A 14013-nucleotide genomic window follows, 5' to 3' on the forward strand; every position below is an offset into this window, starting at 1 on the left:
TAACTTGTATGTTCTTAAAACATTTTCACTTCTTCTCGCCAATTGACCAGTCAGCTGACAGCTGACATGCTTAGCTAAAGTCTATGTATTTGTTTTGATGACAAAGCATGCAAGAATTCAATATGTTTAGGTGAATATTCAATTCCACAAACAAACACATACTCTCTGGATGTTACCCTTGCTGGGTCCCACCATGACTTGGGGGTTGAGCTTCACTTAATGCTTGACTGCTGACTCCATCTATCTTCACTAAAATGACCCATTACATTACTGTAAGAGCCCAATAATCTCAATTGAATATTTGTGTTTTGTATATATTTGTTTGATATATACAAAATGAGTAAAACAAAATGTAATTTGATGAAGCCTACAGACGTTTTTTTGCTACCAAATAGCCTGTCTGTCAAGGGTCACGTGAAGAAGGTTATAAAAATGTTGGTCATGTGGCGTGATAACATGAAACGTGGGAATGGGAGAAAGACAGGAAAATATTATTCCCCATGTCATTTTTACATTTCAACTATGGAGGAACCCATTGGGTAAAGGCGTTCACTCTTCTGTAGTATACCCCAAAAATATTGTGCTAGTTTTCAGGAATTTGAGGCTGGTTTTGAGCATTCGTTGCTGGAACTGGCAAACCTGCTCACACGGATGACTTCTACTAATACTTTTGAGACATATCTCTCTCTATAGTATAATGCTTGTCTTAGTGTTTTGCTTAGTGGCCATATGTCATGACAAATTGGACAATTTGTAGTTTTCCATCCAGCTGTAACAAATAGAACTAAATGGGTATTAAATACAGTTTTTGGCCTACCACAGATGCAAGTTTGATATCAGCTTTGGCAGGGACATCAATAGTTAATGCGAACTCATTTTTTTCGCATTCATTTTTTATGTAGCCTACATAATTCTTAGGCTACTAAACCTATCGAACCAATTGTGAATTTGATATGCTGATAACATGATTTAAATCTCAGAATACTTCATATGAACAATCTACATTAAGCTTAATTCAATTATCATTATGAAAGAATTCTCAATGCATCTCCATGTCTCCTGATATAGATGGTTGAGATTGAGAGTGGGTCAGAGGCAGGGGCAGCATGCAGGGGCAGTGGAGACAGCTCTGTTGCCTAGGTGAGTGCTGAAAGGTGACAGGTAGTTAAGGAAGATGTCCCATTGCTTATTGGCAAGTTTCGTTTTCAAAATATTTTAATGTGTTCTGAGATCATTTTCACGTAATATGAAGCTAAATAAGTAAAAATAAAGCTGTTGTATAATCAATAATAGCAAAAGTAACCATTTAAAAAAGCATAGGACAAATACAAATATGTAGAACAATGCTGACTATTGCGTCTGAGGCTCCATGTTGTAAAATAAATTGTGTTCAAGTTTAAGGCCAATTGCAACACTTACAGCTGTCATCAAAAACAAGGCCAGCCGAGCAGTTTTGAACCCAGGTGATGCCGTTGGCACATTGGTAGAAAGATCCTGGAGCATCAGGCTTTGGATACAGACCACCAGGCCGGCCCACACAGAATTCCCCGCTTAATGCCTTGTCTGGAGGCCAATTGCAACACTTACAGCTGTCATCAAAGACAAGACCAGCCGGGCAGTTTTGAACCCAGGTGATGCCGTTGGCACATTGGTAGAAAGACCCTGGAGCATCAGGCTTTGGATACAAACCACCAGGCCGGCCCACACAGAATTTCCTGTCTGGAGTCTGTGCCCCTGGCTTACTGGTAGTAGTTGCCTTGTCTGGAGTCTGTGCCCCTGGCTTACTGGTAGTAGTTGCCTTGTCTGGAGTCTGTGCCCCTGGCTTACTGGTAGTAGTTGCCTTGTCTGGAGTCTGTGCCCCTGGCTTACTGGTAGTAGTTGCCTTGTCTGGAGTCTGTGCCCCTGGCTCACTGGTAGCAGTTGCCTTGTCTGGAGTCTGTGCCCCTGGCTCACTGGTAGCAGTTGGCTTGTCTGGAGTCTGTGCCCCTGGCTTTAGGGTGGTTGTAGATTGCAGTGGAGGGACTCCTAGGAAAACATTTGTAAAAAGTTGTATTTATAAATGTTATTAAATTATTATTATTCAAGATACCAAGAGTATTCTGCTCATCGTTCAAGATATGAATGTTCCACAGAATGTACTTTACCAGTATCAAGGAGTCCCTTGAGATGTCTGATGAGGGGATAGTTCCCCTGTCCACAGAACTGTCCAGTAAAGTCATCGAGGTCAAGAGCCCAGACAAAAGCTCCTCCAAACTTGTTGTCTTTCATGTAACGAACCTTCAGAGAAAATAAGCAAAAACAGGAGGGAAGACTGATTAATGTACTGTACAGCTCTGGTTACTTGTAGTATAACTTTACCCTTCATACTGCTGTTACGGGACAACGTATAATACCTTGGTCTCAAAGCTCTCTTTGTTGTCAAATCCCACCCACTCATTTATTTTAGTAGCATAGGGGACCTTCTGGCTATCAATCCACTGGATAGTGCTTCCCGGAAGGAACGTGCAGATCTGAAACACAAAGAAGTCAGGTCACTTGCTATTATATTTCACCAAAAACGGGTCACCCTTTTAGTGAGAGTTTTCTTAATGTGAAGTGTATCTGTGAACAGTAAATATTTCCAGAGCCAGTGACTTAAGACATGGTATTGATGTGAACCTCATAGTAGGACCAGAAGCCAGCCTCCCTGGTGAACATCCCAGCAGAGGCAGGACCGCTGGTTGGGGCTCCAACACCGCTGGCTCCAGAAGCAAGGCTAAATGTCCGTCCGTAGGTAGCAAAGCCCATTCTCAACTTTTCCACAGGGACTCCTTGGTCTCGCCAGTACTTCATGGCAAATTCCTGAGAGAGATAAAGAGAAATAGTAAGTGTAAAAAAAGAAAATAACAAGCATTCATGAAAGGATGTGAACATAATTCTTGGTTCTCACTGTGTTAAAGAAGATTAGATCTCCTGTGTCGTGGGAACCCTGGTATAGGGGGCTGTTGTGTCCTGTTACACTCTCCCAGTTGCCGTGAAAATCATAGGTCATCACACTAATGAAGTCTAGATACCTGTTTTAAAAAGATGTCACACTTTTCACTGGCCTTTTCAAGTCAAATGTATATATTGTTTTGGTGTATCACACTTACTTTGCAATTTCTGCAATTTCATAACCAGTATCAATGGTTCCTTTTCCAGCAGCCACTGCTGCAGTGACCATCAGTCTGGGCTGTTCGGTCATAGTGCCCTCTGCTTCATAGGCCTTTAGGAGCTCCTACACAACCAAGAGGAGTGGCCACATTGTATTACATGTATAGCTAGTTTTTTTATCTAATAGAATATTCTATTCTGCTGTATTTCAGACCTGACACAGCAGTGTGAATCTCTGCTTGTCCTCTGGGGGGCTCCCTCGAGCTCCAGGGTACTCCCAGTCCAGATCCAAACCATCAAAACCGTGCTTCCTCAGGAAGCTGATGGAGGACTGGATAAACTTCTGTCTATTGGCTGGGGTCGACACCATCGTAGTGAATCTAATTGGAAAAGTTATCATTAAAATAGAAAAAGTACAAATGACGTTAAAAAGGAGTAGAACAGTTGAACCTATTGTTGTTTGTTATTTATGTAAACGAGAAAGTGAAATGTCTCACTGTTGAGTGCCGAAGTTCCATCCACCGACTGCCAGAAGTGTTTTAAGACCAGCATTTCTGTTGGACCACACAATTACAGTTATTTTGATGTGTGTCTGGTTCATTTGGTTAACCAATTAAGTGATAAGAAAACAAACAACAAATGGAGTCAGATGGTTGAGCGGTTAGGGAATCGGGCTAGTAATCTGAAGGTTGCCAGATCGATGCCCGGCCGTGCCAAATGACGTTGTGTCCTTGGGCAAGGCACTTCACCCTTACTTGCCTCGGGGGGAATGTCCCTGTACCTACTGTAAGTCGCTCTGGATAAGAGCGTCTGCTAAATGACTAAATGTAATGTAAATGTAACTCTAACTCCACACAATACATCTTATTATGAGCCTAATTCAACTTCTCTGTATGTGAAAGAAGATGCCAACCTGTCTTTGAGTCCATTGAAGGACTTGTAGAGAGTCTCATCGTTCCATTCGTAAGTGACGAGCTCGTTAGCCGGGTTGATGACAGAAAAAGCATAAATCAGGTGTGTGCACAGGTGTGGGTCAACATTATCAGGCGTGTACTTTCCTGTACCAGGTCTGTACTGGGACCAGTTGGTAAAGTAGCACACAAGTTGAGAGGAAGTACCTAGACACAAAAGACAATGTCTTAATTACGGAACAGCTATTTTTAGCAACAACCTGTTATACCAGTTTGACAATATTTTTTTTTTACTAATTTCATCCTAAAGTAGGCCTCAATTCCAGATGCTGCCTTATACATTTATTTGCCATAGCAACAGTATATGATAGCTTACAAATACATTTGTAACATACTATTGTCAGGATTTAGTTGCACCGCTCAACCATTCAAAACATCACTCAAGGGGAGTGACTGTGACACTTAATCGATCAACACACAACACATCAAGTTAAAAACTACAGATGTAGTTCTAGCTAAAGTACTTTGGCAAGAGAGTAAACCTACCTTTGTGGCACAAGGTCAGGAACAAACCTTCCAAAACGAAGTCAAAAGTCATTAAATAATAAAGCAAACAAAACATAAATGATGGCAATCAAAATAATTAGAGATAGCCTACCTGCTAGAGTGAGAAATCTCATGATGTGTGGGTTCGAAACTAATGGAGGCGTGAGGGGAACTTCGTTTATTTATAAGAAAAAAAGGGAAATGGGATGCTATCTGATGTCACAATCCCACCCACACACAGTGATAATTGATATGACGCTGGTCTGCAAGGGAGGCACCAAGGGGTGCACCAACAATAGGAACTTTGTCACCAAATCTGTCATCAAGATAAAACTTGTTTCCATATAGGTCACGTTACGGCTGATTTAATCAGACCCCCGCCCATTTAGTTTATTGAAACTGCAGCCTCCAGGGTACAGTACGGTCATGGAAATTTTTACGGACTGTCTGTGTGTAACCTTTCAATGCAATCCTTGAGTTTCACAGTGCTGTGCTTTTCTCGACTTTTACGCCATAGAGCATACGTATAGGAGGCTGCAAAACCACCCGCCGGCTGTAAAACATGTTCCAGGAGCGGTTCTACACGGGGGCCTACAGGGGCCAGTGCCCCTGTAAAAATGTCCCCCCTGTGGCCCCCCTGAGCTGACTTTTTTTCAAAACATGTTTTTCTTCTTTTAGTAGTCACCATGAATCGAGGAAGGGATATTGCAGCCTTTTTTGCCCCAGTTAATAAAGTTTGAGAAACATATAAAGGTGTTGAGAGAGGAGCTGGAAGAGGGAGAGCCAGAGCTGTTTGAATGATTTTAATGTAAAGCAAAATTAATGCATTTTATGTTTAAATATCATTTGTTTCTGCCTGTCACTACACACTGTAAAATGTGTCTAGAATCGCCACTGGTGAAACCTGAGTGAAACTCAAGCATTGCATTGAAAGGTTACACACACACAGTCCGTAAAAATGTCCATGACTGTACTGTACCCTGGAGGCTGCAGTTTCAATAAACTAAATGGGCGGGTGTCTGATTAAATCAGCCGTAACGTGACCTATATGGAAAGACTGTTCTTAGAGGATTGATTGCTGTATTTTAGTGTTGTATGTATTTATATTAATAAAGATCCTGTTGTTGTCAGTTATCCAGACAGTCCTGTGATTTTTGCGGGGGGGGGGGGGGGGGGGGGGGGGGGGGGGGTTCGGGGGAGAGGGGGGGGGTTCAGGCCACAGAAACTGCCCTTCAAAATTCCTGTGCAGCTCCCTACGGTGGCCCTGAAGTGCAAATGATACCCCCTAATATGAGTACATCCCCCAAATGAAAATACTCCCCCCCAATACGAGTCAACTCCCCCCAAATCGGATGACTTGTTCACCTCCCCCCAAAAATGAAAATACTTCCCCCCCAATACGAGTCAACTCCCCCGAAATCGGATGACTTGTTCACCTCCCCCCAATACAAAAACGCGCTCCCCCCCCAATACGAGTCAACTCCCCCCAAATCGGATGACTTGTTCACCTCCCCCCAATACAAAAACGCGCTCCCCTAAATGGAAAACGACATTACATTAACTCTGAACGGAAAGGGTAGGTACTACACTTTAGCGCTGATTGGATGCAGTAGGCTAACTGACAAGAAATAAGACATTGATTGACAGAAGTACAAAATGCAATAGCTAGACAGAGTTACGTGCACCAGGACATTTATTTGGGTATCGAAGCATGTAGCATAGGCTATGTATGCAAAAGCATAAATTGCAGTGTTAAACGTAAACATCGATAGCCAAACAACTAGTCCACGTAACTCTGTCATTATCATGAAATTAATCGTTTTGATTTGAAGGAAAGAGGAAACATTAATGTTTACAATTCAGAGTCATTACACTACTCTTTATTTTAATCAGGGTCATTCCTATGAAATAATCTTAGATCTGCTGTTTCACAATATGTAGCCTATGCGCACGCTAAAAACGCAGTTGAAGGAAGCAGGACTTTTCAGAAGAAAAAACTAATAGTCCACTACAGAAGAATGAAATGCCACAATGACAGAGTAACGTGGACCAGGATAGTTGTTTCCCAGATAGCAGCTGATTCCGCGCCGGATCTGGCTGAGTTCCGGCAGATCCGCGTAACAGTCGCATCCGTTTTGCGGATCCGTTCCAGATCTGATACAAATGCTACATTCTAAGTATCATTTTACGGAACTGGCCCGTTTTTGGAACGGATTCGGACATTTCTCTATCATTAATTTTACACTCAAATTTGCTCAGTCTATTTTCGTCATTGACGACGTCTTAATGGAGTTTCAAACACCTTTCACACATTCCCAGACATGAAAAGTATTGGACATCGAGTGTTTAAAAGACAGCTTGCATATTTAATAGTCTACCTACGTTAATAACATTGTCATTTAGCCGACTCTTATCCAGTAATAACCTGTGTCATCGGAACATTTTCCTTAACCCTCATTGTGTGCTACACTTTGTATTGTAAGACAATGTCAATGGTCACACTCATAGGCCTACCTGCATTCATTGCCTTCACCCTGATATACACAAGGCCAATTATACACCATTCTACCCCATAATACAACATCAGAAACCACGGTTGGCAAACTCGGTGCAGCCACATGTAGGTAGTTAAACAAACAATAACACACAATTAGCACCACAATGTGTGATTAAAAAGTCAGTTTATGTATAATGGCCAAGACTACAACTTAAGGCCACTTAGGGGCTGCTATACAGACTTAAAACTGTCTATGCCTATAACTACCTGACACGCTTTCTTCTACCTTACGCCGCTCCGTAGCTGGCAGTTGAAATTACAGACTCCTTGTTGTCCGTGTTTTGATGGCCCTTTATTGATCACAATGTTCTTCCATTGAACATGCAAGTACATGTGTCCATCAAGCTCCATCAACAAACATTTTTACATTCCCATGAGTGTTGCGGTGTGTGCAAATTGATGCGAAATATAAACCAATGAAAATGGCTCTTACATAAGGGATGCAAAACCTGTGCAATATCAAGCCAGTCAACTGCATTAAACTTGTAAGATGGCAGATTTATTGACAGTCTGAACTAACAAACATGAATGTGCATATTCCAGGAGGGATATCCTTAGCGGAGCTTATGAGAGAAGCCCTCTGGAAATTGTAATGAGGATGTGCAATTATAATAGGGAGGCTATATGGATTGATAACATTGGATAGTCAGTGACACACCAGCCAGGTTGTCACCAAATTGCCTACCGTGCTAAAAAAACATTTACATAACTTTGAAAAACATTTACGTAACCAAGCACGACTACACCATCTGATTTCACTTTGTGGCTCCCGTTTAATAAAGAGCAGCAATTCAATTGTAAAATCAGCTGGTATAGTGGTTGTTTGAATGAAAACCCACACCCTCTTGGCACTTGATTGCTGTACACAATTGACAAATGAGTAGAAACAACAGCTATATTTGTGGAATGGAGAATGGTTGTTATAGCAGGAAGTGAGAAGAAGCACACAGAAGTCCCCAACACTGTTGATGATGGGCAGCAGATCACCAGGAAGAATCTTCAACGCTCTGCTCACTGGAAAATAAAAGTAGTAAGTACATTTAGTCATTTAGCAGATGCTCTTACAGAAACAGCCAAGAAAATTAAACTAATCTTGCTACAGAACCATGTTAAATATTTGCCCATTACATGCTAAATAAGAGTCACCATAAACAACAACCCACTGGCAATCAGAACATAACATTAGAAGAGGAGGAGTAATCCAACAGGCCTACTCTGGTAATTAAGGAGGTCTTTAGTTGGTTAAATAGCCGAGCTAACTCATGACTTAAAGGTATTTTTGACATAATTTGACATTTGCTGTTAGACTTTTAGAAGTGCATGGCAACTATCAGTTAAGCATTTACTTTTCCAGTATACCGATAGACCTCGTATATTACTTTACATCCCAAACTGTATATAAAAACAACGTTAAACCGGTACAAACAAGTACTGTAAATGTTTTTGTCCAGTTATATTCAACAAGGGGCAAGCTGATCGCACGAGATGGCTGTCTCGTGAATTTGTGGCTAAACATTCGGACACAAGCCGTTATTTGTGGCAGTTAGAGGACACCAGCAAACTAGGCGGTCTAACGATACAGTACCAGCTTTTGAAAAGTAACGTTGAGTAAGTAGATAGAAGTTTATAATATTATTGTAACTAAAAATGACTTAATGTAAGTGTACATCTCATTATACAGTGCGTATACTAGGTGCTGTAGCTAGATGGCGCTAGCAATATAGCTACATCGAATACGATCCAGTGGTGTGCTCTGTTAAATTGTTAGAGCTAAGCTAACGCTATTTCTACTGGCCGGGCATGCCTCTTTATGGATAGACCTGTAGCTACCAACTTGTTATATGTATATATACATAGTAATTACCGATTGGTTTGTCCATTCTACAATTTTAAAAGCTATTGTAAAACCACGACTGGAAGAACTGCTATAAAATAAACCAGTAGCTATAGTGCTAGCTCGAGCTACTAATGTACTGTTAACTCTAGCTTTGTCTACTGTAGCTCGGTCCTACTAACGGAACATTAGCCAGATATGCCATAGTTAGCGAGCTACGACACAAACGTAACAAATACACTGTGTTCCATCATTTTAATTAAATATGACTTGTTGCACATGTTATTTATATTATTATATTATCACGCTTACCTCGATGTTGAACAGTTCTCTTCAACGTCGCTGTCCGTTGCTCATTTGTAGCTCTACAGTCCTACAGTAGGATCTTTAGCCAGACAGAATATGGATGAGCATTGGCAACGGCAACTGTCAATTACTTGAAATGACCATTCAGAAGCAAGTTGTCGCTTGTGAATAGCTAGTTTTCAGAGTCAATCGGCCAATCAAAAATCATGCACTTTCCATTGTATTTTATTATTTCACCATATAATTTGAAACGGCATTTAATTAGTTGATTCTGATCTGAGAAATAATATCTGATCGTATTCATTTGTTAAAACAATAATAATCTTAATCATGTAAAAAATGTTCTTTCAGTTTGAGGTTTATCTGTAATACTGTAACAGAAAGGAGTCACACATCACGTCTTCAGCACAACAGGAAGGTGAGTCAAACACACAAACATACAATGTGTTACAATATTTATGGGTATAAGGAGTAAAAAGTGTTAACTTGTTTAGTTTTTTTTGTATTAACTTTGTTGTTATTCAGATAAATGTCTGATACACACACATATACAGTGGAAAATAAATAAATAAAGATCAGTAGAGGGCTGGGGTTAAACCCCAGATGGACCCTAAAACATGTACTTCTGTCAGAATCTATTTTAGAGAGAAGATGAAAAGGAGGCAACCTCCATTAACAGACTCCGGAGTCAGGCGGAGGGCACGCTTTGCATTAGAAAAACGACTCCATGACATTGCAGACGACTCTCATTTAACAGAACAGGCGGTAGAAAACAGGGCAGACCCATGTGACAACACCAATGACAGCGATGGCAACCATGATTGTGACTCTAGCGTTACTCCTCAAGTGGAGGATGACAATTCAGATGACCATCACACAGACATAGAATGGGGAGCTGTACGGCAGAGATGCCTTAGTGTATAATGTCCATTCCTTGGTCCACCTGTCTGCAGATGCAGATGTGCATGGTTGTTTGGACACTATCTCTGCTTTTCCATTTGAAAATTACCTTCATAAACTGAAGAGGTGTGTTAGAAAGCCTGAATTTCCTCTTGCTCAGGTAGTACGAAGGTTATCAGAGGTTCAAAAGATCTGCAGCATTGGTTGTCGTGAGGGTCTAAGAAGGCAACATTATGTTGGACCTGTTCCTGATGGCCTTCAAGCTGAAGCACAGTACAGAGAGCTACATACTAAAGAATGGACAGTGAAAGTTTCCACAGGCGATAATGTTTTTGCTATAGGCAGAGATATCTGTGTTTTACATAACATCACTCAATCTGTGGAAGGAATTTATGTAGTATTCAAAGTTCTCAAAAATTGAAAGGTTCTTTAACTATCCTATGGGCTCAGATTTTCTTAGAACATGTATTGTGTCTCAACCAACAGGACCTTTTAAGGTAGCTAAAGTGTCAGACATTTCCTTTAGGTGTGTCCTCTTACCTTATAAAGATAAGTTTGTTGTCATGCCTTTTTTACACATGCATAGTGACAGGGCATAGTTGGAGTGGTGGGCATAAGGAGGGAGGGTGGGGAGTTTGAGTAGTGGGAGACCAATGACTAATAATAAGACAAATGACTGCCAGACTAACAGAAAAACAGCACATTTACTCCAAATGAAAAAGGGCCCAGAAAGGGTTCTGGATACTTGTGAATTTTAATGATGTAAGTATCTTTAACGAAAATGGTTGGTAAGACATACAGAAACTAACTACAATAAGTGCACTCAGAACGTGTTGAAAGTCAGACTATAACAACAATACAAACGACTACAAAGAAAGACAAATAATGAATGGAAAACATTTTGGGTTATTATTTCCAAAGAAATTATGAAATAATGCTCATTTTAATCCGTAGTATCTTCTTTTTCAGATGTATATAGTTGTGGAATTTACTGAAACAAAAACAGTAAACATTATATCAGACTCGTGGTTTGAAGATGGTGTGACTTGGTGGCCAAACTACAAAAGTGATGAACGCATCAATAGAGCTGTCCAAAAACGGGAGGATCCAGGACCAGACTGGAAACAGTATGATGTTCGAGTCCTCTTTAGAGCTGGTACGGAACCATTTAGAAAGTTAACTTAATAAGGCATTGAAATTATTAAATCATTAAATATTTGAAAGTTTATATTTAATTATTTACTAATAATTCAGATTTTCAAAACTTATCAGGTGACTACATGAAGGCAAAAGAAAAGCTGAGGGTTTCACTGATCTGTAACACGTCAGAGTTACAAACTGATGACGAGGAACAAGTAATTATGAAGAAAAGAAAAAGTAAGCCAAGGTAAGAGAAAATCTGAGGGATCTGTAACACTTAAGAGTTACAAACAGATGATGTTTTTAATAAGGATAAGTAATTAGCCAATGTTGTTCAATTCTAAACTAGTTTTTATGTTGCACATACCAGATTGTTAGCTGTTTTGCTTTGCTTGTTAGGATCATTTTTGGTGATACAGACTCTGACAGTGAGGCAGATGAGAGGAACAAGAGAAGACGCACCTCCACTCCATTGCCTCCTATTCCTCCACCCACTCTCAATGTAGTTTGCCAGACCACTACTAGACCTCTGCCAGGCCAGAGGCATACTACAGCTCCTGCACCACTTGTCCATAGCCCTCCACCTTACATGCTTCCAAGTCCTCCACACCACTTCTCTGCTGGACATCGTCCAGATTTGAGGAGGCAATCTGACCGTGCTTGTGAAACAGGTAGGCCTACTTCAAAAAAACAATTTCATATCACAGGTCTTATCAAATGTCTTTGTTCTTAATGTGCTCAATTTACCTACCTGTCCTCAGCTCCAATGTCACTGGTTGACACCCCTACGCGTCTGCCCTCAAGTCCTGTGTGGCGGATCTCTGCCACCCCTCTGTCAGAAAATGGCCAAGACCACCTTTTCGTTCCTAGCTTTAGACTGGGGAAGACCGGCACTGGACCTGTTCCTTGCTCTGGTACAATCATTTTAAAACAGACTGTGACCATATAAATGGTTAAATAAGTCAATATGAAAAAATATTTGTACTTACATTATGTGCTCTTTGAAACTATAGGAGATAAGAGTAAGAGTCATAGTAATCCTGAGTCAAGAATAAGAGTCATTGTAATCCTGGGGGAAACTAACATCAGGTCCAGCCAATCATTCGTAAGTGCCGTTGTACTCCCGGAACGAGTGCGTCTTGAGCCTTTTCATGAAGGTGGGGAGACAGTCAGTGTCCCTGACGGAGGTGGGGAGTTGATTGGGGGGCCAAACAGGAGAAGAGCTTGTGTTGGGACCGGGCGCTCTTGAGCGGAGGGACCACTAGACGGATGTCAGAAGAGGACCGTAGGTGGCGGGTGGTTGTGTAAGGCTGGAGGAGAGACTTGATGTAGTCGGGTGCAGTCCCGTTCACCGCTCGGAAGGTCAGTACCAGAGTCATGAATCTGATACGGGCCGTGATGGGAAGCCAGTGGAGGGAGATGAGGAGCGGGGTAACATGGGAGCGTCTGGGTAGATTGAAGACCAGACAGGCTGCCGCATTCTGAATCATCTAGAGGGCGGATTGCGCATGCTGGGCGAGCAGCAAGTTGCAGTAGACCAACTTTGAGAGGACAAGTGCTTGGACTAGCAGCTGGGTGGAGTGCTCTGACAGGTATCTCCTGATCTTCCGGATGTTGTAGAGGGTGAATCTACACAACCGGGAGACCACAGCAATGTGGGCTGTGAGGGAGAGCTCATCATCCTTGGTCACCCGAGGTTCCTGGCAGAGGATGAAGGGGTCACTGTCGCTGATCCCAGGGTGATTGAGAGATCGTGGGAGACGGAGGGTTTGGCCGGGATGATGAGGAGTTCTGTTTTGGCTAGGTTCAGCTGGAGGTGGTGCTTGGTCATCCAGGCGGAGATGTCTGCGAGGCAGGCCTTGATCCTAGCTGATATTCCCAGATCAGTCGGGGGGAACGACAGGTACAGCTGCGTGTCGTCAGCATAGCAGTGGTAGGAGAAGCCATGGGAGGTGATGATTGGTCCAAGCAATGTGGTGTACAGGGAGAAGAGCTTGGACGGAGCCCTGTGGGACACCAGCAGAGACCTGGTGGGGCCCAACACTTTGCCTACCCAGGAGACTTGGTAGGATCTTCCCAACAGGTAGGATGAGATTGTTTTTAATTTTTAATTTAACCTTTATTTAACCAGGCAGAATAATTTAAGAACAAACTTCATTTACAAAGATGGCCTGACAAAAAGCTAAAGCTTTTTGAGGGAGAGGGGAAGGGGCTATGGAATACAAACCTGGTTAAAAGCACAACGGCACCTAACCACAGCAGTACAACATACAGAAGAAAAACAAGCAGGGCATTTGTACATAGGGAATCAGAGAGGACAAAAAAATGTAAAAGCACAAGAACACAAAGCAAGGCAGACTATTTACACCAGACAACAACCACAATCAATACATAGGGCCCGATCTTGCACCCAGTGCAAATGACTTAGTCAACGACGCGAGTATAATTCCTAGTTTGCACTCGACGCAAAGCCAACTTTTCCCTTCCGCCGTTATAATAGCAATCGACCATGGAACAAGCGCTGCTCTTAAAGGGAATGTGAGATGAGGCTCTGATTAGTTTATTGCACGTTACGCCCAAACCACACCCATTAGTCGTCAAAATAGGGCCCTGGATATCTAACAACATTAGCTCCCTACATAAATTTCGATAGGCTCCCTGCTCCGCACGACGCAGTTTCCAGGGTT

At 41.9% G+C, this 14013-nt stretch overlaps 1 protein-coding gene and 1 long non-coding RNA gene across 2 annotated transcripts; both read right to left on the minus strand.

Moving 5' to 3' along the window:
- Positions 1-1197: 1197 nt before the first annotated feature.
- LOC124468176 (acidic mammalian chitinase-like) lies at positions 1198-4777 on the minus strand. The gene is made up of 11 exons (XM_047020794.1): positions 4702-4777; positions 4590-4616; positions 4046-4250; positions 3630-3686; positions 3347-3512; positions 3132-3256; positions 2930-3053; positions 2659-2841; positions 2394-2510; positions 2145-2277; positions 1198-2025 (listed from the first exon to the last, which is right to left on the minus strand). Exons 1-11 carry the CDS (start codon positions 4721-4723, stop codon positions 1397-1399), a joined length of 1788 nt encoding a protein of 595 aa, XP_046876750.1. The 5' UTR covers positions 4724-4777; the 3' UTR covers positions 1198-1396.
- A 3294-nt stretch (positions 4778-8071) lies between these two features.
- On the minus strand, positions 8072-9347 carry LOC124468177. The gene is made up of 2 exons (XR_006956144.1): positions 9293-9347; positions 8072-8160 (listed from the first exon to the last, which is right to left on the minus strand). It is a non-coding gene; the product is annotated as an uncharacterized LOC124468177 (long non-coding RNA).
- Between the last annotated feature and the right edge of the window lie 4666 nt (positions 9348-14013).

The sequence above is a fragment of the Hypomesus transpacificus genome, chromosome 5 (genome assembly GCF_021917145.1).
Source record: "Hypomesus transpacificus isolate Combined female chromosome 5, fHypTra1, whole genome shotgun sequence".
Lineage (NCBI taxonomy): Eukaryota > Metazoa > Chordata > Actinopteri > Osmeriformes > Osmeridae > Hypomesus > Hypomesus transpacificus.

What these genes read in the sequence shown, in the direction of transcription:
- LOC124468176 (XM_047020794.1), bottom strand. Translation starts at nt 4,723, where the DNA reads ATGAGATTTCTCACTCTAGCAG. An exon ending in TTCAATGGACTCAAAGACAG is followed by an intron (nt 3,687 to 4,045) that starts GTTGGCATCTTC and finishes GTGGTCCAACAG; the next exon opens with AAATGCTGGTCTTAAAACAC. An exon ending in CAAGGGACTCCTTGATACTG is followed by an intron (nt 2,026 to 2,144) that starts GTAAAGTACATT and finishes ATGTTTTCCTAG; the next exon opens with GAGTCCCTCCACTGCAATCT.